The following is a 24,953-nucleotide window of genomic DNA, read 5'->3' on the forward strand; positions in this document are numbered from 1 at the left end:
TTATCTTGAGGTGTCTTTATTTTGCCTTCATTGTTTCAGAGATAGTTTAGCTGGATATAGGATTCTCAGTTAATTTTTTTTTCTTTTGGCTCTTGGAATATGTCATTCCACTGCCCCCTGTTCTCTAGTTTCAGAGGACAGGTTGGCCATTAATGATGTTGATGCTCTCTTGCATGGGATATATATGTCTCCCCTATTGCTGCCTTAAATAATTATTTCTCTTTGTCCTTCACTTTCAAGAGTTTGACTTTGGTATGTCTAGGTGTGTATGTCTTTGTATTTATCATTCCTAAAGTTGGCTGTGCTGCTGACCTTCTTTCTCTTATTCTACATCACACACTACATGCATAGTGATGCAGTTGATGTTGTCCTACAGGTTTCTTTTCATTTTATCAATGTTTTTTCTCTATGTACTTCAGATTGAGTAATTTCATCTACCTTAACATTCACTGATTATTTCTTCTCACATCTGCAGTTGAGTACCTTTATCATATTTATTATTTATTATACTCAAATACAGAGTCACTGCCCAGGTCTACTTGTGATTTCTGTATCCTTGTTGAGAATTTCTATTTTTTGGTTCATTGTTGTCTTACTTTCATTTAAATTTTTGTTTTGTTTTGCTTGCTTGCTTGCTTGCTCTCCCTAGCCCTGTTTTTCCATTCTTTAGACTTATTAATAACTACTTTCAAGGGGTTGCCACAAAAACCTTAGAGACAGTTTTTCTTAACTCTTTTTCCTCCAGTATGGATTATACTTTTCTGTTCTTATGATTTCGAGGTGAGGTGACCCCCAAAAGCTCATGTGTGAGATGATGCAAAAAGGTTCAGAGGAGAAATGATTGGGTGGTAAGAGTCTTAACCCAATCAGTGAATTAATCCCCTGATAGGGTTTAACTGAATAGCAATTGAAGTGATGGGGTATGGCTTTGGAGTATATAATTAGTATCTGGCAAGTGGAGACCTCTCTCTCTACTTTCTAATCATTATGTCAGCTGCTTCTCTCTGCCACACTCTCCCTCCACACTCTCAGCCTCACCCTAAGCCAAGAGGAATGGAGCCTGCTATTTGTGGATTGAGACCTCTGAAACTATGAGCCCTTAAATAAACTTTTCCTCCTCTAAAATTGTGCTGGTCAGGTCTTTTAGTCACAGCAGCAAAAAAGCTAACTAAATCCCCTGTTTGTTCTTTTTTGCCTGTGTTCTATTTTTTTTTTTTTTTGTTAAAACTATGGAATGCACCTAGATGCCCTTCAATAGATGGGAATGGATAAAAAAAAAAATATATGGCAGATCCAACATGGTGGTGGGTGCGGAGAGATCAAGTCTCTGACCTCTTCAGCTGTGTGGGCATAGGGAGTCGTAAACCATCTAAATGCTGTTTGCTCAGGATCAATAGGCAATGCTGAGCTGACGTGGATCTGGGGCAAACAGTCTGGGCCTCTCAGAACACACACCGAGCCCAGATCGGCTGAATTCAAGCTCCCGTTTGCCTGCATCTCGCAGACAAACTACTGTGACTCAGCACTAAACGATCCCACTGAAACAACTGGTCGGCCCTTCTGAACCTGCGAAGGTTAATGCCAACCAAGCCTTCATAGGCAGTGGCCACAGGATTGAGACGGGGGGGCTTGGGAGAGCCAGTCGGGACCCATCCGTTGCATTGGTCACCTGGCAAAGGGAACGAACTGTCGCCATTTGTATGGGATACCACCACAGCAGAGAACTGACGTCACAAGAATGCAGCGGCGGAGATAACTTCATTGAAACCAGAGGCAACAGTGACTTCTTCCCTTCCCTTCTAATACCTTTCCTCCCAAGCATCAAATAAATTTATAGGAGTAAACAGTAACTCAGCAGTCAAACAGAACAAGAAGTAACATGAGCACCATGAAAAAGCAAGGAAGAAAAGGAATACAAACAATGCAGGACAGCCTAAATATTCAGGAGGACCTAGAGGCATCAGAAAAATGGTCAAATAAAGAACTCAAGAAATACCTTAGACAGATGGAATGGAACCTTAAAGAGGATATGAGACAGCAAATTCAAACAGTGAAAGAACACATTTAAAATGAATTACATAAACAGATAAAAGAAGAAATTAAGCATCTTTATCAGGAGATAGAGATTATAAAAAAAATCAAACAATAATTCTAGAAATGAAGGAAACTATAAACCAAATTAAAAATTCAAATGAGAGTATCACTCACAGAATGGAGCAAGTAGAAGCCAGAACGTGAGATAATGAAGACAAAATATATCATTTTGAAAAGAGTCTAGCCAACTCAGAAAGGCTGGTAAAAAATTATGAGAAAAACATCCAAGAGAGATGGGATAACATAAAAAAACCAAACTTAAGAGTCATTGGGATAGAGGAAGGTATAGAGGTTCAAACCAAGGGAATGAGCAACCTGCTGGATGAAATAATTATAGAAAACTTTCCAGAAATAAAAAAGGAAATGGATATACAAATTGTAGATGCATACAGGACACTGAGCATACAAAATCACAGTAGACCAATGCCAAGACACATTGTTATGAAGATATCCGATATACAGAACAAAGAGAAAATATTAAAAGCTACAAGAGAAAGAAGGCAGATTACATTTAGGGGTAAACCAATAAGGTTAACAACGGATTTTTCATTACAGTCGCTGAAAGCGAGAAGATCCTGGAACAACGTATTTCAAACACTGAAAGACAATGGATGCCAACCAAGAATTTTGTATCCAGCAAAATTAAGCTTCAGGTATGACAATGAAATAAAAATCTTTCATGATAAACAAAAGTTAAAAGAATTTGCAGCCAGAAAACCAGCATTGCAAAGCATCTTGAGCAAACACTACACGAGGAAGAAATGAAAAACAATAACCAGAACCAACAGTGGGAAGTGCCTCAGTAAAGACGGAGGGCGGGGGGAAAGCTTATCATGGAGAAACAAACTAAATTTAAAAAAAAAGAATCAAACATGGCTGGAAGTACAAACCATATATCAATAGTAACTCTAAACGTTAATGGCTTAAACTCTCTAATAAAGCGACATAGGCTGGTAACATGGATTAAAAAAACAAATCCAACAATATGCTGCCTTCAGGAGACACATCTGATTGGAAAAGACATACACAGGCTGAAGATGAATGGTTGGGTGAAAAATATACGACGCACACGGTCCTCGTAAGCAAGCAGGGGTGGCCATCCTCATCGAATAAAATCGACTTCAAGACTAAGTTAATCCAAAGGGATAAGGAAGGACATTATATACTGTTAAAAGGAACCATTCACCAACAAGACATAACAATTATCAATATTTATGCACCAAATAATGGCGCTGCGACGTTCATAAAACAAATTCTCCTCAAGTTCAAGAATCAAATAGACCACAACACAATAATTATGGGTGACTTCAACACACCTCTCTCACCATTGGACAGATCCTCCAAACAAAAGTTGAATAAAGAAACTATAGAACTCAATATCACAATCAATAACCTAGACTTAACTGACATATATAGAATATATCAACCATCATCAAGTGGATATACTTTTTTCTCAGCAGCACATGGATCCTTCTCAAAAATACACCATATATTATGCCATAGGGCAACCCTCAGTAAATATAAAGGGGTAGAGATAATACCATGCATTTTATCTGATCATAATGGAATGAAACTGGAAATCAATGATAAAAGAAGGATGGGAAAATCCTATATCACATGGAAAATGAACAATATGTTACTGAATGATCAATGGGTAACAGAAGATATAAAGGAGGAAATCAAAAAATTCTTAGAGATAAATGAAAATACAGACACAACATATCGGAATCTATGGGACACAATGAAAGCAGTTTTAAGAGGGAAATTCATCGCCTGGAGGTCATTCCTCAAAAAAAGGAAAAACCAACAAATAAATGAGCTCACACTTCATCTCAAAGCCCTAGAAAAGGAAGAGCAAAACAACAGCAAATATAGCAGAAGGCAAGAAATAATTAAAATCAGAGTGGAAATCAACGAAATGGAAACAAAAGAAACTATTGAAAAAATTGACAAAACTAAAAGTTGGTTCTTCGAAAAAATTAATAAGATCGACAGACCCTTAGCCATGCTAACAAAGAAGAGAGAGAACTCAAATTACTAACATATGGGATGAAAAAGGCAACATCACAACAGATACTTCAGAAATACAGAAGACAATTAGAAATTATTTTGAAAACCTATATTCCAATAAAATAGAAGATAGTGAAGACATCGATAAATTTCTTAAGTCATATGATTTGCCCAGACTGAGTCAGGAGGATACACATAATTTGAACAGACCAATATCAATGGATGAAATAGAAGAAGCAATCAAAAGACTACCAACGAAGAAAAGCCCAGGACTGGATGGGTATACAGCAGAGTTTTACAAAACCTTTAAAGAAGAATTAATACCAATACTTTTCAAGTTATTTCAGGAAATAGAAAAAGAGGGAGCTCTTCCAAATTCATTCTATGAGGCCAACATCACCCTGATTCCGAAACCAGACAAAGACACCTCAAAGAAAGAAAACTACAGACCAGTATCTCTAATGAACTTAGATGCAAAAATCCTCAATAAAATTCTGGTGAATCGGATACAAAAACACATCAAAAAAAATGTGCACCATGATCAAGTAGGATTCATCCCTGGGATGCAAGGATGGTTCAATATATGGAAATCAATAAATGTTATTCACCACATCAATAGACTTAAAGATAAGAACCATATGATCATCTCGATAGACGCAAAAAAAAGCATTCGACAAAGTACAGCATCCCTTTATGTTCAAAACATTAGAAAACTAGGGATAACAGGAACTTACCTCAACATTGTAAAAGCTATCTATGCTAAGCCGCAGGCTAGCATCATTCTGAATGGAGAAAAATTGAAGGCATTTCCTCTAAAATCTGGAACAAGACAGGGATGCCCTCTCTCACCACTTCTATTCAATATAGTTCTTGAAACACTGGCCAGAGCAATTAGACAGACGAAAGAAATTAAAGGCATAAAAATAGAAAAAGAAGAACTTAAATTATCACTATTTGCTGATTACATGATTATATACCTAGAAGACCCAAAAGGGTCTACAAAGAAACTACTAGAACTAATAAATGAATTCAGCAAAGTGGCAGGATATAAAATCAACACACATAAATCAAAGGCATTTCTGTATATCAGCGACAAAACTTCTGAAACGGAAATGAGGGAAAACACCCCATTCACAATATCCTCAAAAAAAAAAAAAAAACTTGGGAATCAACCTAACAAAAGAGGTGAAAGATTTATACAATGAAAACTACAGAACCCTAAAGAGAGAAATAGAAGAAGATCTTAGAAGATGGAAAAATATACCCTGTTCATGGATAGGCAGAACTAACATCATCAAAATGGCGATATTACCAAAAGTTCTCTGTAGGTTTAATGCAATGCCAATCAAAATCCCAACGGCATTTCTTGTAGAAATAGATAAAGCAATCATGAAATTCATATGGAAAAATAAAAGACCCAGAATAGCAAAAGCAACTCTAAGCAAGAAGTGTGAATCAGGCGGTATAGCGATACCAGATTTCAAAATATATTACAGAGCAATAGTAACAAAAACAGCATGGTACTGGTACCAAAACAGGCGAGTGGACCAATGGTACAGAATAGAGGACACAGAGACTAATCCACAAAATTACAACTATCTTATATTTGATAAAGGGGCTAAAAGCATGCAATGGAGGAAGGATAGCATCTTCAACAAATGGTGCTGGGAAAACTGGAAATCCATATGCAACAAAATGAAGCTGAATCCCCTCCTCTCGCCATGCACAAAAGTTAACTCAAAATGGATCAAGGAGCTTGATATCAAATCAGAGACTCTGCGTCTGATAGAAGAAAAAGTTGGCTCCGATCTACATATTGTGGGGTTGGGCTCCAAATTCTTTAATAGAACCCATAGCACAAGAGTTAATAACAAGAATCAACAAATGGGACTTACTTAAACTAAAAAGTTTTTTCTCAGCAAGAGAAACAATAAAAGAGGTAAATAGGGAGCCTATATCCTGGGAACAAATTTTTACTCCTCACACTTCAGATAGAGCCCTAATATCCAGAATATACAAAGAACTCAAAAAATTAGACAATAAGATAACAAATAACCCAATCAACAAATGGGCCAAGGACCTGAACAGACACTTCTCAGAGGAGGACATGCAATCAATCAACAAGTACACGAAAAAATGCTCACCATCTCTAGCAGTCAGAGAAATGCAAATCAAAACCACCCTAAGATACCATCTCACTCCAGTAAGATTGGCAGCCATTATGAAGTCAAACAACAACAAGTGCTGGCGAGGATGTGGGGAAAAGTGTACTCTTGTACATTGCTGGTGGGACTGCAAATTGGTGCGGCCAATTTGGAAAGCCGTATGGAGATTCCTGGGAAAGCTGGGAATGGAACCACCATTTGACCCAGCTATTGCCCTTCTCGGACTATTCCCTGAAGACCTTAAAAGAGCGTAGTTCAGGGATACTGCCACATCGATGTTCATAGCAGCACAATTCACAATAGCTAGATTGTGGAACCAACCCAGATGCCCTTCAATAGATGAATGGATAAAAAAAAATGTGGCATTTATACACAATGGAGTACTATGCAGCACTAAAAAATGACAAAATCATGGAATTTGCAGGGAAATGGATGGCACTAGAGCCGATTATGCTAAGTGAAGCTAGCCAATCCCTAAAAAAACAAATGCCAAATGTCTTCTTTGATATAATGAGAGCAGCTAAGAACAGAGAAGGGCGGAAGAGCAGGAGGAAAAGATTAACATTAAACAGAGACACGAAGTGAGAGGGAAAGGGAGAGAAAAGGGAAATTGCATGTAAATGGAAGGAGACCCTCATTGTTATACAAAATTACATATAAGAGGTTGTGAGGGGAATGGGAAAAATAAAACAAGGAGAGAAATGAATTACAGTAGATGGGGTAGAGAGAGAAGATGGGAGGGGAGGGGAGGGGGGATAGTAGAGGATAGGAAAGGTAACAGAATACAACAGTTACTAATATGGCATTATGTAAAAATGTGGATGTGTAACCGATGTGATTCTGCAATCTGTATTTGGGGTAAAAATGGGAGTTCATAACCCACTTGAATCTAATGTATGAAATATGATATGTCAAGTGCTTTATAATGTTTTGAACAACCAATAAAAAAAAGTATGGCATATATATGCAATGGAATATCACTCAGCAATAAAAGAGAATAAAATCATGGCATTTGCAAGTAAATAGATGGAGTTAGAGAAGATAATACTAAGTGAAGTTAGCCAATTCCAAAAAACCAAGTGCCAAATTTTTCTGGTAAAAGGAGGCTGATTCATTGTGGGATAGGGAGGGGAAGCATGGGAGGAATAGATAAACTCTAGTTAGAGCAGAGAGCTGGGAGGGGAAGGGAGAGGGCATGGGGTTAGAAATGATGGTGGAATGTGATGATCATAATTATCCAAAGTACATGTATTGGTGTGAATATACTTTGCATACAACCAGAGATATGAAAAATTGTGCTCTGTATGTGTAATAAGAATTGTAATGCATTCTTCAGTCATATGTAAATTAAAAAGTGAAAAGAAAATTAAAAATTTCAGATAATGTAGCAACTTTGAATTCCATTATTTCCCTATTGCAGGGTGTTGTTACTAGTTCTGTTTGTGTGTTTTCTTATTTAGTAGATTTTCTGGACTAAATCTGAGATATGCTTTCCTTGTGATATGTGGTCACTAAAGTTCCTGCTCAAATTTTTTTCTTTTGATTTGAAGACCAGCTTTTTAGGTGCTTTGCTGTTTCTGCATACCTTCATTCAGGCAATGCTTGTAGAGAAACTGTGCTAAGACATTTTGGGTAGCAAGGTGTCCACACTGAAACTGGAGTTTGAGACAAAAGGGGATTGTTTTCCTTTGCTGGCAGTCTGTGTAAGTTACAGGCCTCTGTAGCCCGGAAAGCTCCGTTTAGTGTTAGTGCTAACCCATCCAGGGAAAGGCCTGCCGCTGGCAGCTCTAGGGGTGCAGCTGGCAAAGCTGGATTCTTCGCTGTTGCTACTGCTGTAGCGTGTTGTAGCTCTCGATGGTGAGCTTTGTTCCCCAGTATTGCAACAGACCTCAGCAACTAACTGTGTTGATTTATGTCCAGGTTCTTGACTTACAAATTTCAAGAATGAAATTAATGGACAGAAGAAGACAAGAGTGAAAAGAGTAGGGTATGTTTGGGTGAGAAGCAAAGAAGCAGAACTCTTGTTTGACGAGGGAACCTTGATAGCAAGTTACCATTTAGGTGTGTTCGTCTAGGGATTAATGGAGCTATCAGGTAAAGACTATTGGTCAAAAGCTAGGCTAAACAGACATTGGAAAAAACCAGAGCAATTAGTCAAAATACATGCTACTTGGATATGGAAAAAAATGTCAAGGCTGTTGGTATGGTCTATGACCTTCTGATTGACTGTGCCCTTTTAGCCCTTGGGTTTGAACTTTCCTGTGGCCTCTATTCACATCCTTCCCCACTTCCATTTTTCTGCCACTCTGGGACAAAGTGTTAGCTGGAATGTTTCTACAGGTTAATTTCATGGAGTAGCCTTTCCATTAAAAACAAACAAACCAAAAAAAAAAAAAACCAAAAAAACAAAAAAACAAAACCAAAAATGGTGATGGGGTGCCTTACCCAAACTGCCTATTGATTGCATCTTACTCCGTACATTATGAGTGGAGCCGTACGTGGGTAGAGAAGTGCATTTGGTCACCTTCAGGTGTGCCCAGAAGTACTTTGCCCTAGATCCTGTTGTGTCTCTTGTGCGTGTGCAACTTTAGTCAGGAATGTAGTGATTCAGGCTTTAGGCTAAGCACAGGCTAGTGGAATTGTGTCTCCCAGGAATATGACTTTTGTGGTAATGCAGTGTGCAGGGTGCAGTCCAAGCTGGGGGAGCAGACCCTTTGCCCATGTGCATGGCTGCTGGTCCTCACAGACTAGTCTGGCCAGGTCTGGCAGAACCTCAGTCAGGTGAGCTGGGGAGAGATGGGAGGCTGCCTGGAGAGAACATTGCAGACCTTATGTTCTTTCCTGAAGTTCAGCAGTGTTTGAAGCATAAGAGTTCCTCATGTGTTTGTATGCTGCAAGTTACCTCCCACATTTCTGAAAGTGTTCTTGTTGATTTTATCCATCTTGGTTTTTAGGGAGAGGATACTCCTCCTCCCTCAGCCATTGGGGAAATCTCCTTAATCTCTTTTAAAAATGCAGCTCATAAGCCTTTTTTTATGTCCTGAATTGATCTTCGGACTTAAAAAAGCAACACATCATGACCCTAAGTCATCATGGAGCCAGTTGCTGGAGTTACTTCCTAAAATATTCTGTGACTTGCTTGTGTTACCCATGGATACCTTCTGAGCCAAGTTATGGGGTGGATGGGATGGGATGTTTGGGTCCCTCATCTGACTGGTGTTTCATTAGGTTCAGCTATGGATCTGTAGCTTGTTCAGATTAATGAGACTCTACAGTGTGTGCAGATGACTAAGGTGAAGTCGGAGTCAAGTCTCACAGCTCTATAGTTGGAATTCCATGTGACATTTATGGGCTCATGACCTAACTTATCTACCCTGACTTAGGTTTCTATCTTCACTCTAGTCAAGATTCTTCAACCAGAAAATGCTGTACCTTCCTTGAGGAGGTGGGTCTCTGTAGGCAGTAAGGGAGATTCCCTATGTCCCAATAAATTCACAATACATCCCCTCAGGAGGATCCTTGTTGCCTTCCTGCTCTTTGCCAGGGTGTTCCCAGAGGGGCTCGAGCCAGGCCATGAGCTTGTAAAGTGCCCTTGGAGTTGGGGTTCATGACTGTGTGTTCCTTTGGAGCAGGCCACTGTCACAGTGAAGGCTGTTTTCTCAATCCTTCAGTCTATGTCAAAACGTCAGGGAAATGGAAAACATCCCAGGAGCCAGGCTGATGGGCCCCACAGGCGGACAGTGTGGTGTGGTCTTCAGCTAAGCACAGGCCTCTTCATGGCTCCTTTTCTGACTGACCGTTTGCTCATTTCTAAAGTGGGATTAATAAGACTTAGCCTATGGGGTTGTGATGAGTTAGCACCTAGCACACAGGATACGATGACAGTGGTGCAGCCATTCTGAGTTACGTAGCTGTTTGTACAGGACTCCACATTAGCATAATTCCTAGTAAGAATTCCACGGTGTAGAATCTCTCTGAGTCTGCATTGAGTTTATAGTTCTGAGGTTCTCAATGATTCTGAATTGATTCTGGCTTGATTTGTTCAGACAGAGTAGTTAACTTTTGCCATTTTAAGTTAATTCAGACAAAGTTAACCGAGCACATTTTTCATAGAATGAGATGGTTGTGCCTGAGTAAATCCACACTGTATTACCTAGTTAATTAAATTTGAAGACATTGTCTTATCACTTATGCAGCTTGATTTGGAAGCCATGACTATTAGTTTCACTTTTCCTCTCCTTTGACCTTTTTGAGAAACTTCAGACAAGGTAGAATCTGTTGGGTTGTCCTCACCTGTGTGTTTGTATAAAGAAGGAAAAAAAACTCACCCAGATTATGAGGCCAGGAACTGTAACTCTTATGGCCTACATTGTGTTGCAGGTGGTTACACTGACCTGGTTACTATAACAAATATCTGTGTCTCAGCTTCTCTTGCAGGCAATGAACATACGAATGGGTTCTATATATATAGAAACTCCTTTTTCACAGAATTCCTGGAGACAACACTATTGATCATCAAAAATGTTCACTAAAGACACTACCAATTTTGTACATGAATTTTGGTTTCCTGGGCTCTTGGAGAGAGAAAAGCTGAGATCTCACTGACTATAATATCAACCTAGTATCTGGGCCACAGGTTGATTTGTCTTGGTTAGTACAACAATGCCAGAGCCTTGCTATGTATGCACTAATCTAAAAGAATCTCTCGAGCAGAGAGTAAATCTGCTGTACAATAATTCATGAGTGCTTGAACTGCATCAGTGTTTTAGATGTTTCCATTAATTATTTTGCTTCTATGGTATATTCATTTATTAATGTAATTTATTCACACTGCTCTGAACTCTATTAGTGGTGAAGCTCCATAAATTTCAAATATTTGTCTTCTTAGAGCCTAGCTTCTCAGAGCACCATCCTAAGATGGTTATCAATGACTAGAAATTATGTGTTTTAAAAGCAACTTGAGTGGGCTGTTCCCTAGAATCTGAGCTGGTGTCTCTCTGTGGTTGAGGTGGTGAGTGGTGTTAGTTTGCCTGAGCCATAGGGTGGAACTCAGTTGTCCTGGGATGAGCTGAATTGCTGGTTTGCATGGGCCACTTTTAAGAAACCTCCCTATTAGCTTGAAGCTGTGTTCATAGCCTCTTCTCTGGTTTCCCTGTGAGTGTTTTGATTTCAGAATTCCAAGTAACTCTGTTCATCACTGATGGCTCCCTTGTAACATCTGTGTGAATAGACTCGACTGGAGACAGCGTTACCTTGTGACATAAAGTGAGAGGGACATCCCGGGATGGAACATAAAACTAGTGCAGTTCTTGTTTTGCCCTGTCACATTTGGGTCTTTGAATTTTCAGAGGATTGTAATAAGACAGCTGGGCATATCCACATGCCATCATGTGAAAAGGGTGTAATGATGGACGGATGCTGAAAGCCAAATGAACCTGGAGCCAGCCCTGGGCAACTGCACTGACTCACCCTGGGGTTCCAGAGCTAAGCGTTAAACTGCACAGCTGTGGCCCTTGGAGTTGGCACTGTGCTGCTCGTCGTCATCACTCCTTTCCTACCTGGACCTCCTGTCCTTAGGAGCACCAAGAGCAGTGTGACTTCAGGTGTCCTTCTGAAGATTCAAAGGATGCGGACCTGGTTAGGCCCAGGCAGGTGGCTTCATCAGTCAGGATCATGTTCATGCGCGTCTTTCAGAATGCTGATCTGGAAGGATTCATCGACACAGGAAAAGTCTTGACTTCCCAGAGGCTGTCGTGTTAGCTTCTGTTGCACAGTGGGTGAAGAGAAGGAGAATGGGACCAGGGCAGCCACCCAAAGAATAGTACCAAACACTAGAAGTAACATGACCAGGCTGTGAAGTTGAAGAATATTAAGATTTGACATTTTAAAGAAATGAAACGAATAAAAATAGCGAAGGAAGATTTCCCTGGTATTCTGCCTGATGGTTTCTTTCTACCATGTTCCATTGAAGTTGGTTGGATATGCCACCTGGCTTCATTGCCACTGAGAGGAACATACATTTTTTAGGCTGTTATTCCCCCTATGGAGGGTGAAACTTGGCCTGATTTGTGTCTGCAGGTGGTAAATTAACAAGTTTGTCTTCTGGAGTAGTTTGACATCTCTCTGGTTTGCGGGGAGGCCGACCTCAGCAGTTCCAGTGCCTTGCCCAGGGCTGCTCAGCAGATGGGTAGCTGGGCAGAAACAAACCTACCTCGGCTCTAGCCATCTGCCATTGCAGCGTGCCGTCTTCACAGTTTTTAGGAGATGGGCAGCTTTTCTCTTCATTTATATCTCTGAAGTTATGAGCTTTCAATTTAATTTAGAGCTTTCTTAAATGGGACAGAAAAATCATATCTTATTGGCATTTTCCAGTTTATAGAACATTGATTGTCTTGAATCTCACCAATTCTTGGAGGTAGATAAGTATTTTTCCCCTTGCTAGGGAAGCCCAGGTCGACTTTGAGAATTCCAAGCCCCTTCTCCTTAGCGTCATGCTGTCAAACTATCAATATTTGACCCATTGCTAATTTGTAAAACATTTTGGGGTATCTGTATTACCTTGTGGGTTGCTTGGAATACAGTTGAAAGATGGTGTGAATGGTTAACTTGTTTGCCAATTAATAAAAAGCTGCTAGGGGTTTACTGAAACCCAAAGTAGAGAGTCTGGTCATGAGGGCTGTAACTTCCTATTTGCACATTTATTTCGATTCCCAGAAATAGATAAATGCATAGTTGGAGTAAGTTGATCAAATATGGAGCACTTTTTCTGGGTGAGTCACTGTGCCAGACTGGTGGGGTGGTGAGGAACCCGCAGTGTACAGCTCATGCTGCATGGCAGCACACGTGAGCTGCCTTCAGTGGGAATCCAGTGCCTCTAGATTTTGTGGCAGTTGTGCTGAATGAAGTGGTGTTATGCTTACTAACAGGCTGTGGTATCTGGAGTATATTAGTGAATTAAAGAACTATAATTTGTATGAAGTGAGCCCATTAATGGGAAGAGCCAGTCTGTGCATTTCCACATAAGCATATATGTGTAAATGGTTAGAAAACAGGATCGGAAAGATGTACACCCAAAAAGTTGAGTAGTTCCTTCAGGGAGTCAAATGAGTATAATTGTAACTAATTTGTAACTAAAGATAATTTTCAATTTTCAGTGTTGTTTGACTTCTCTACAAGGAAAATGTTTTTAAAGTGCTTCCATTTATGTGTGATTTGAAAATACAGAATGGTTTTCATATTTTGGAGACCTGGTGGTGGCCATTTCAGACTGAGAAAACAGGATAGGGATTCTGAAACAGTAGCTTATGAGTGTTCAGTTTTTACACAGCGGTAACAGGAGGGGTTGCTTGATGCTGATTACAGTTCTAAATGGTTGGTTGCGGTTCAGTTAAGGCAATGTCATGTTTCAATAGGCCTTTAAGTGAATTAGGCAGACACATCTGTGGAAGCCAAATGTTTGATGGATACCTCGGTAGGAAACTTAATTGATTTTACATGGCCTGTCCAGTGCCAGCAGGCCAGATGCCGCTTTGAGGTTACTCTAGAGACTCTCCTCCTAAGATTATGTGATGTTGGCCAGGATGAGGATAACAGTAACCAGTTTGTTTTGAAAAAAGGAAGCACATGGCTATGCTGATAGCTTAGTTTTTGCTTTTGCTAAAGTCCACATATCTGGATGAAACTGGTGTCTCCATAAGACAAGCAAGAACCACCTGTCTAATTTCTACTTGCTTGGGGCAGTTTCTGGGCATCTGGGGCAGATGTTTACACAGCCAGAATCGCTGTGACTGAGAGGCAGGTGGCTGTGCGTGCTCAGCCATGATGACGGCTGGATATTCTGCTGTGATCTGAGCATTCTGAAGAGCCCATTATGTAGCTAAGGATTTCTTTTATGGTTTGGGAGCATGTTCACAGGAAGGGCAAGCAGAGTTCTTTGAAAGTGAAGTTCTAAATATGGACTTTGTTCTCAGTAATGAGACTTGAAAAAAAATTTAAAACTAAAGATACTGTATAAGGGTTTGTAAGTTGGAGCTTCCACCACAGATGTTCACAGATGGTAGGCCTTCTTTGCTATGTGGGTTCTGGGACTTGCTTAGGTTTGAGTCATTCAATTGGTTTTTGGTTAATGACTAGGACCCTTTTTTTTTTTTTTCCCAGTGACCAGCCTGATTTTTAGGATGCAGAACAAAGGCTCAGTATCAGTGCTATAGTGAGTATAATGTAAACATGTCAAGGTTATTGGGAAGAGCAGGTATGTGATCTGAGGAATACATTTCAGAGTTGACTTTAAATGGTACCAAATTATGGACATGATTCTGATGCCTAGGATAAGTAGGGCCTTTTTATTGAGAGCAAAATGGAGAGTGTCTCACAAAGCTCTGGTTTGTATGGCTTCAGGTTTTCCTGATGTCAACAGCTCTTCTCTTACATTTGTATGGAGAGAAGGGTTCAGGCCAGTGGAGCTGGAAGGTGGTCTAAAAAGCATTGCCTTGAGGCTCGCTGGCAGGTCTTTGCCCACTGGCTCCCATTTTCTGAGAGTCCCTGCCCCAGGACTATCACTGTGGAAACAGGAAGTGGGTTCAGCAGGATGAACTCGTTCCAAACCTCTGCAGTTTTCAAGAATCGGGTAGTTCATACTTGAAGGGTTCCATCAGAGTGAGGCATGAAACAGTTTACAATCCTCAGAGTGTAAATGTTTAACTAGAAAGTGCTGTGAAAGTGCCAGAACATTCGGGATGATATGAGCACAAATCTGTGTTTTCTACTATTTGTCAAAGTAGAAAACAGGTAAGAACAATGCTAAGAAATTAGTGGTACTACACATGCCCCAACAGGAGAGAAGTCCTCATACATGAGACAAATGGTGCTGGTTTGCTTATTTTGAATTCTTGCTGTGTTCTTAACATCATGATAAGCTCTTCACATACACTTCTTCATTTGTTTTTAACAACAGTCTTATGAGGGTGGTATGAATATTATGCTATTTTTTTCAGGGAAGGAAATAAAAAATTACAAAAGTTAATAGCCGATAAGTAGTGAGGCCAGGATTCTTGCTCAGATGGTCTGTTTATAGAATCCATGCACTTTGCTCTCTTAATATGCTGACTTTAAAAAAAAAATAATGAATATTGGTCTGAAATCATTTCAAAGGTGAGCTGGAGATTTTGCAGATGTTGGGAGTAGATTGTTAAGTACTAGATGGCATTGTGAGCTCTCGTACAAACTGTAATGTGGTGACGTCCACAGTGATGGGTGTTGATATCATAGGAATGGGCAGATGCTGCACATCAGTGTGGAGACACCTCCTCTGAGCCAGCTCACCAGCACTCCAGCTAGTAACCCAGCATCCTGGCAGCACTACCTGTCAGTTTTTCTGGCATGGATATGAATGAATAAGCACTTCCATTAATGGATTTTTCTCCTCGTAGCTTTGTCTTGATCTGGAGAGGAAAGACTGTAGTCAATATAGTCAGACCTTAGAAAATCAAATTTAGGAATATTTATTCATAAATTTCATAGTAGATATTTGGCTTTCAATCTTTTATCTCAAGATTTTGGAAAGAAAATGCTTCTCCAGCAGGCTGCAAGGGGGAACAGCAACAGCCCTGGGCCACTGACTGTGATTGTCACGTGGGGTGAAGACTGGCCAAGTTGAGGCACAGAAGCCCAATGCTAGGCAGAAGGAACAATCTAGAGGATATTCATTAGAAAATAAACCCTGGAAAGTTTGTTGGGTGTAAACAGAACTTGTGGTCGGATCGTGTGCTTCATTAACCCATAAGATAATTTTAATGTTAATTCGGGACCCCTGGTATTTTGTTTTTCCTTCAAGCCATAAAGCATTCTTTGCTAATGACAAAAGAAGTCATTCCAGTGGTAGTGGCTTAATTTAATAAATCTTACAAAATTATAATTCTGATGTATCAGATTTGTCCTCAGAATATTCCTTTTATGGAGGAGAACAGTCTTGGTTTTATTATGTATTCAATATATTTATAATGCTCTTTTGTTATGAAGATCTTCTTTGAGCACCTGCCCAGGATCCCGTTTACCTCAAGTGGAGAAGCTTGCATGATTAAGAAGGCTGAGTTCTCTCTAATTAACCAGTCGGTTCTTATCCTGGTTCCCTCACCTCATTGACAGTCACCTTTTGAGATTTCTAGAAAGTATTGTGTATTGATTGGATTGGAAGGCTAACGGAAAGGAGGAGAAGGGAAAATCATTGGTAAGGAAATAAAAGAGCACACACATGTGCAGAATGGGGAGCCCAATAAGTACACCCCAAGTTAAAGGCAGAATATGACATCCGATAAGAAGAAAGTGTTTATCTTTGTGCACAAGGAGAAACTGTATAAATGAATATTGCATATTAGTTCAACTTTATATTTGCTTAATTACAATATTAACCTGAGGCAAGTATTATTTCTGTGTTCTTTAGATGTTTTTTTAAAATCAAAAGAATGCTTGGTAGTTTAGAAATAAATGTATGAGTTGAAATAATCTAGATTTCAATCCTGGCTTGAGTATTTTGTAACTCTGTAACTTTGGAAAAGTGGCCTAACCTCTGTTTTCTTGTCCACTGAAGGTAGTAATAGTCCCTGTTGTGGAGAACCACAGGAGCTATACACAAAGCTCCAGGACAGCATGTGTCAGGGTATACACTCTAGGGGTGGCAGCTGTGGTTACCTGAGTTTAACAATGTATTGAATGTAAACTGGGGTTGTGACTCGGTGCTCGCCTAGCACGTGTGAGGCCCTGGGTTCGATCCTCAGCACTACAAAACAATAAATAAAGGTATTGTGTCCAATTACAACTAAAAAATAAATATTAAAAAAATGCATTGAACGAGAGCAGTAATGACAGTGTGTGGTGGTGACGGGCAGCTGACAGTCAGAGGTAGCAAGCACCATCACTTCTGTGACAGCAGCTCGAGGACACCAAGGCAGATGGGGCCTGGGTGCTTGACGCTGGTGACATACTCACAGCTCTCTCTCTTTGCTTTCAGAATGTGCCCCCGGACCTGTCCATCTGCACCTTTGTGCTGGAGCAGTCCCTCTCGGTGCGGGCCCTGCAGGAGATGCTGGCTAACACGGTGGAGAAGTCGGAAGGGGCAAGTACACTTTAGACTGAGTATTTTAGTGTGCTTGGCTGCCTTGTGACGGCGGCTCTTACAGGTGTTGGAAATCTTGTTTGGGGAGATAAATCAGTGGCTCTCAGTTGTGACTCCTTGGGGTTGATCTTGTGCTTTACCTAGCACCCTGTCATATCTTAAAGACTTGAAAAAAGAAACCCAGGCGCGATGTGGTCTGTGTGGCTGCCTCTCGGGCTCATGTTGGCGTTTGTAAGCAGCCTTCCTGGGGCATCTGTGTGTCTGCCTGTGTTGTCCTCTGAGCTCTGTTGTTGTCTTGACCGGTTGTGTTGTGCATGGCTCTTTGTCACTGACCATTTATTTATTGTTAAAAGCCTATAACTGTGTGGCTACGATCTAAGCTTCTAAGCTGTTGTATGGCGAGTAAAATTTCATGGCACTTACATACTTTAGGTGATGAAATTATAGTCATATGGCTTTAGTCCATTACAATTTTGCAAATAGCTATTTTTTTTCTGAAAATTTTTTCTGTTTCCAAATGCAGATTTTTTTCTTCAAAAGTTTATCTGGTTACTTTAATTATGTTCTATAAGACACCCTCTTACTGGGCTACTACCCATTCCTAGCTAATTCATACAGTTTACAGTTAAGCAGGAAGATAAACGGTCATGTTTTTGTGTCTTCTCTAATTTTTTTAGGGGTGTGCTAAGTGCTGCAGTGTTGTATAGTTTAATAAACTGGATTACTTCCAGGAACTCATCCAAATTTTTTCTTTCGTCATTAATGATCTATGTATTGCTCTAATTTTTGAACCATTATTCTAGTCGGGATAAATAAGTAAAGAGATTAATAATACATGGTTCCATAGAAATGAGGGATTTATTGTGTTGTAACATTATTTTTTTAACCCTTATAGTTCAAAAATTTTAGACTAAATGCTTATTTTACAAAGTACCCTATGCATTATCTGTAGTTTAATATTTCAGATTCTGTTTTCATTTACAACAAAGCTTGAAATTACTGTATTAAAATAGATAAAACAGATAAAATTTCCTTTAAAGTTTCAGTGTTTTTATGCAAAACTTGTAGACTTAAATTAAGAACCAGTTTAACAGTTAACTTCTGTCTGCAATAACCTTTTATTAACCTGATTATTAAATATCCCTGAGCTTATCAATTTTGAAATGCAAATCTATTTTTACAAAGAGAAATCTTTTGCATTAGTGTCTAGAAAAATGTGTATTGCTATTTCACCTATCTTTGTGGATAACATCCAAATTGCCCAAAATTTAATTTTTACATTGCAAAGCTGTTTTTGCTAAATTAATAGCCTTGAAAAGATATTTTATCTCATCAAAATCATAAGATTGTACTAGGCCAGCTCTAAATATTCTGTGTGTAATAGGAAGTGATTTTAGACACTATTTTAGGAATTATGTTTTTAAGATATTTATTAGAATTTCTATATCCACATGTTTTAATTTAGCTGAATTAAAATTTGAGTTCTCTATCTAGAAAGTTTCTATCAAAGATGAAGTGGTTGGGCTGGGGATGTGGCTCAAGTGGTAAAAGCTCACCTGGCATGCACGGGGCGCTGGGTTCGATCCTCAGCACCACATAAAAATAAAATAAAGATGTTGTGTCCATTGAAAACCGAAAAATAAATATTTAAAAATTCTCTTTTCTCTCTTTCTCTAAAAAAAATAATTAAGTGGTCATTCGTGTGATGTGTGGAATACCATTTCATAGAACCCAGCAGAGCTACTATAAGCCACTAATAAGGATGTGTAATTTGAAGAAAATCTACTAGGAAAGAAATACATTTCATGGAGCTGAATTTTACTTCTAGCTACTAGCATGTTTTTAGGAAGAAAACATACTAGGGAATAGCTCAAGGGAAGATTATATAAAATTTTAGGGGAGAGAATGATTTTCTTAGGTAAGCATTTTTGATTACACTCAGGAATGATATTCAAAATAATTCAAAACTTTTTTGATGTAACTACTAGCAAATCAATTGGCTCTCAACCATAGTGCTGGAGGTTGGGGTGGTCTGAGTGATTTCTGGGGGTCCTGGAGGACTTTTGGGGTGGTCCAGTTATATTTACCAGAGGAATAGCTGTTTTCACTGTAACAACCATTTTAATCATGAGAGTGTGAACAGGCTAAAGATCCCTTCTGGTTATATTTGATCAACGGATGCTGCTGGGACTTGTGTAGGAATCATCTTGTGGATGCCTATATCATCTCTCCTTGAGTCTTCTGATGTCGCCTTTAAACTCCATGTAGTGCTGTAATGGCGAATCCTTTTGTGAAGCAAATTGACCTCTGAGTTAATAAATTACATGCAGTAGGTTCTCTAGAATAAAGATCCCCATTTCCTAGGATAACAGATTAGAAAGGAATGACTAATTTTCATGACATTATTTCCTTACAAATTAATTTACCAAAGAAAACCTTATGTGTTACCTCATTGCCCACTTTTCCATAATCAATGTTATTTACAAAGTCTGTTCTTTAATAGTTCTTCTGGAATTCCTGTGTAATACTGATTCTGTTTAATGTTAAAAGTGCTGTGATACACAAGGTACACTCAACATACGAGGAAACACTTTTCTTCAGAGCAGTGCCTCTGCTTTCTGTAGTTGAGGAGCTTTTCTCTCATGATCTTGGGCCCATGAAGGAAGCACGGTTTTCATAAGGTGACGGGAATCTAACAGGAGGGTTTCAACATTATCTGACGAAGCAAATCATGGAAATCATGAATTGCCAAAGAAGTATGTAAGATGAGACAGGAAAAATACTACTTAATTTTTTTTCTGTTACCTAAAGACTGCTCATTGTGACTGTTAGAATAATTTTTTTTTTTTTTTTTTTGGTGGCACCAAACACATTTTGTACAATACATCTAAAGGAGGTTTTCATTTCCTGAGAAAGTGGTGTAGACAAGATCTTGACCTGAGAGATGCCTATGTCATGGACTATGGCTGAGCTGCTGTTCTCCTTCAGAGCGTGTCGGCAGTAACAGGTTAAAGCGTGTTTGTCTCAGTAGCTGCTCCCAGGGCTTGAGAGGTCCTAAGGATGGAGACCATGTCCTGGAGCAGGGAGGAGAATGTGCCTTGTGCAGTGCACATCGCCTCTCTTTGGCTCTGTGTTTCTGGATTGCTGCGAGTGCTAACCTTGCCTCCTAGGTCCTGGTGGTTCTGAGAGCTGCTCCACTTATGACTTTGAGGGTCTTTTGTTTCAGATCTGTTTTATGTGCTGGTTTATGAGGGAGCATATGACTGAGAGCAGGGGCTTTGCCATCTCACAGTTGCTTCCCTGCTCTGCCAGGAGTTGGCTCCATGGCTTCAGGGAAGACCAGTTCATGGTGCTGGGAGCAGGTAGGAAGCCGAGGTGTGGTGGAACAGCAAGCGAGCTCGTGGTCCACAGGGGCCATTTTCACTGCTCCTCTTACTCATGTGCAGTTACTAAGTCCTGACTGCCTTTACCCAGCCTGGCAGCTTCCTCCCTTCTCTGGGGTCTTGGCTAATCTCATTTTCCTTTCCTGCCCCAGAACCCCAGCTGGTGCTGGCATGTGGGCTTTGCCCGCTCAACAGTGACAGGATCTTGTTAAAATACAGATTAGGTGATAACATTTGCTCATTCCTGTGTTTTCTAGTTAATAGAGTTTTATTTCTGTGAACTTTTGTTTCTGGCACTTATTTTTCAGTTAATTTTCAAAGGTAGTTGATAATACTTTTCTCCATATAATTTTGATACCTAGTCCAGTTTAAACTAGGTATTCACGTGAGTGTGGATGTCAAGTGAGAGGTGACATTACACAGTGTAAAGAGCTTTGATTTTGGAACCTGAAATTTCTAGAACGTTCTTATTTTTCAAATAGTATTTTTATAGTTTCTTTGTTGAAAAAGCATTGCTTTTGTTCGATCACATGTGTACCATTTGTACCATACATGGCTTGTGTGTTCGTTTATGATTTAAAGACGTAACATTGACTGTCCTTTCTGAGTTTGATTAACTAGCTTCTGGGAGAATTGTAGGACCTTATCTCTTAGCTTTGGCTTATGGCCACTTAATTCTTGGTCCCTTTGTTAGGGTATTTAGCTGGATCAAAAATTAGCCAAACCTTGCCTCTTACATCCTGCTGTGATGGGTAAGAGGTTAAAATCTGTACTTCAGGTGATTATGATATGTATCATTTTTTCACTTAATTTATAGTGTATATTTCTTTCGGGTATTGGTAGTTTAATATAAATTATGAGTGATACTTTAAAAGTCAATAAAATACAGAATGTAATAAAATATGGATAATGTTGAACTTAATATTGAGAAAATTCAATTCTAATATTCCCTTAATGTAAAATTTTTAAACATTTATGAGAAATTGTATTGTATAAGGGCTCTGTTGATACAAAAACTAATAATAAGTGAGTTTTGTCATCAATGAGCTTATGATCATAAGGATAGAAAAACAATTGCATTGTTCACATGAAGAAGGAATGGAATGTGAACTTATTACTTTTAATTTTATTTTAATTTTTAAGAATCATTTCTAAGACAATTAGAAGTAATATTAAACTATTAATATAAAAATAATTTTAAAATTTTCCAAGGAGTAGTTTGATCTTGTTAAACTGGTAGAAAGCAAAACTTGCCAGGAAGACAATGGCATGTCCAGAGATTTAAAATTATTTTTGCTTTAATTTACTAACAGACTTATTATTTTCTAAGACTGTAAAAATGTTATTTTTACATGATACATTGTCTTCTAATTTCAGGTGATTGTTAATTGAAATATGCAACAAACTCAGGTGTTGTGTTTTTATTAAAAATGGAGTAGTAGGATGTGGAATTGTAGCACACTTGTGTCATTCTATTAAATCTTTATCTCTCCATTCTATTAAATCCTCTCTCAGGGCATTGAAAAAGCCAGTAGCCAAATTTAGTTGTAAATATTTTTTTAGAAAACACATTTTAAAAAAAATACTATATATATAATTTTTTTTTTTTTTAAGTTGTAGTTGGACACAATATCTTTGTTTTTATGTGGTGCTGAAGATCGAACCCAGGGCCTTGCCTGTGCTAGGCGAGCACACTACTGCTGAGCCACTACCTCAGCCATATTTTATATACAGAGTTACGAAAAATTGTGCTGTAAATGGGTAATAATGAGTGTAATGCATTCCACTATTGTCATGTATGTAAAAATAAATAAATAACCCTAATTTTTTAAACACTGAATCGTCATACAGGAGTTTTTCATAAATACATTTATAAATATTGAGGCCCCATTTTCAGACAAGTTAAGTGCATCTCAGATCATTTTATGTTTGTGCGAGAGGAGATGAGCCAGGAAGAAGGATGGTGTGTGTGCCATGGTAGTTAAAGACAGGTGACTGCAAACTCACCAAATGCAATTCCTGGTCATGTGAGAAAAGTTACTCAACCTCTCTGGGCCTGAGTTTTCTTATTTATAAGGTGGACACCAAACCATCTCCCTCATGGATTTGTATGAAAATTAAATAAGCAAAATGTGAAGAAGAGTCCCGACACAGGAGGCATCATGGGTGTGTTGTATTGCTTTCATGACCTTAACATCAGGATGTCCTGAGGAGCTCCTGCCGGATCCCGTCCCCCTAGAGAAAACTGTGATAAACTCTGAACTGAGTGTTAAAAACCAAGTGCTCCATCACCACCATAGAAAGCTCCAGCTATCTGAAGGTTTTAGCCAGGGGTATCTCTGGCTGCTGGAATACATTACCAATATAAGTTCACTGTCTTGCAGATAGCTCTGTAGCAGTCTCTCTGAATTAAAATCAAGGAGTTTCCAGGGCTGCACCCACCCTCTGCACTCTGGGAGAGCCCTTTCGTTAGCTTCTCTGGACTCGACCTCCAATTCAAAAGTGGCAGAGTGCTTTCCTGTAACATGCACACAGGTTCCAGGGATTGGGACGTGGTGTCCCTGGGGTGCTGTTATTTGTCTGCTCCTCATGGAAACACTGAGCTTCAGAAAGATGGTTAGCAAGACCAGGTGGGAGCCAGAGCATCTTGTGGCTGAATCTTGCCCCTGAAAGATGTTCTGATGGGAACCTGACCTCCCTGCAAGCTGGGCAGGGGTTACCTGCAGGTTCTTTTATGTGCCTGCCAATTCACAGATGCAGACATATTTTGCATAAACAAGACTTGACTCTTTGAAAGGCTTTCTGAGTTTTCAGTATACATAGTTGCAAAAGTGGATCTTGGTGTTTCATTTGTATCCTTATTTTCTGATGTTTTGGTATCTTTTCAGTGTCCCTGTATCTGAAGGATATTTGTCTAGTTTTTTGGGCAGATAGGCCCATGGTCCAAAGCTGAGAGTCAACACTGTCTCCTCTGGCTGAGTTTTACATTGACATTTTCTTTCCATTTGCTTTTACCTTATTAGAATAGACTGGGGTAGCATGAGAACTGTAGTAGGGTTAATGAGTTTTCTTCATACCTATATGTGACATAGATTGTGTTCTGTACATCATTGAAAGTTTCTCGGCTGGCTGGGCTAATGACTCACCAGGAAAAGAAGTTTACTTTAAAAAAAATAAGTTTTATTGTGTATATTTAAGGTATAGAGCATGACGTTATGGAATACATACAGATAAGGAAATTGTTACTACAGTGAAGAAGATTAAGGTATCTACTCATGGATAGTCTCATACTGTTGCCTGTTGTTGTTGTTGTTAGAGGCTGCTTTGGGGATGAGGCTGAGACTAGTCCATGGATAGTTGAGTACTTGATGTGATATTAGCCAAGATCTTGCCTAATGCCTCTGTAGGCCACAGGCATCTGCCCTTCACCCCTAAAGCTGGCACAGCAGCTCAGCAGTGGCTGGGATCAGGATCTCCCAAGGGCTCATGTGTGAGTGGGGACGTCATCTGGACGAAACATGCGTGTTCTGGGTTTGCAGACCCTGGCTCTTCTCCTGCCTTTCCCTTTCTAGAAAGGCGGCTTTCTGCTCAGCAGCTCAGGCCCTGCGTCATTCTGTGCATTCAAATGACATGGTTTGCAGAGATTTCAGCATCAAACTCAATAAGGAGGTCGATTTAATCAGCATTTAATTTAATCACGTTAGGCACTGTTTTAGATTATGAATCTTGAATGTATACATTACTTTATTTCATTAGTGTCATTCAATTTAGACATTTTTCTCAGATTCTTTTGTGTTTACAAAGGAGAAAAACATTTTTTATGTGTAAATATTAGCAAACATGAATCAGATGGTAAATTTCTCTGATATTCTGGAATTACAATGATTTAAATGTACTTGGAATCTATTGAACCTCTAATTTTTGTTTGTTTAAAATTTTAACTTTATTTTCTTAAAATACTTTAGTTGGGTGGAAAACTTCCTTCTTTCACCAGTCTTTATGAAACAATACTACCCATTACTCCCCCTGCCAAACACACACAGACACAGGTGTGCACACACACGCATGCACACATACACGCATGTGCATTTACCAGTTAGGTACCTTCATACCTTGGTGGTGGTTTCTTCAAAGCACTTTCTCCCTTCTGACACAGTTGGTGTTAATGATTTGTTGAGTGACTGCCTATCA

General features: G+C 39.3%; 1 protein-coding gene across 1 annotated transcript in view; it reads left to right on the forward strand.

Annotated features, from left to right (window-relative positions):
- The window catches only part of Ryr2 (ryanodine receptor 2), a 585,643-nt gene that overhangs the window by 187,253 nt on the left and 373,437 nt on the right, over positions 1 to 24,953 (forward strand). Inside the window, exon 3 of the mRNA XM_076832381.1 lies at positions 17,275 to 17,379. Within this exon, the coding sequence (XP_076688496.1) occupies positions 17,275 to 17,379 (105 nt within the window). The remainder of the gene's footprint in view (positions 1 to 17,274; positions 17,380 to 24,953) is intronic.

The sequence above is a fragment of the Callospermophilus lateralis genome, chromosome 13, assembly GCF_048772815.1.
Source record: "Callospermophilus lateralis isolate mCalLat2 chromosome 13, mCalLat2.hap1, whole genome shotgun sequence".
NCBI lineage: Eukaryota > Metazoa > Chordata > Mammalia > Rodentia > Sciuridae > Callospermophilus > Callospermophilus lateralis.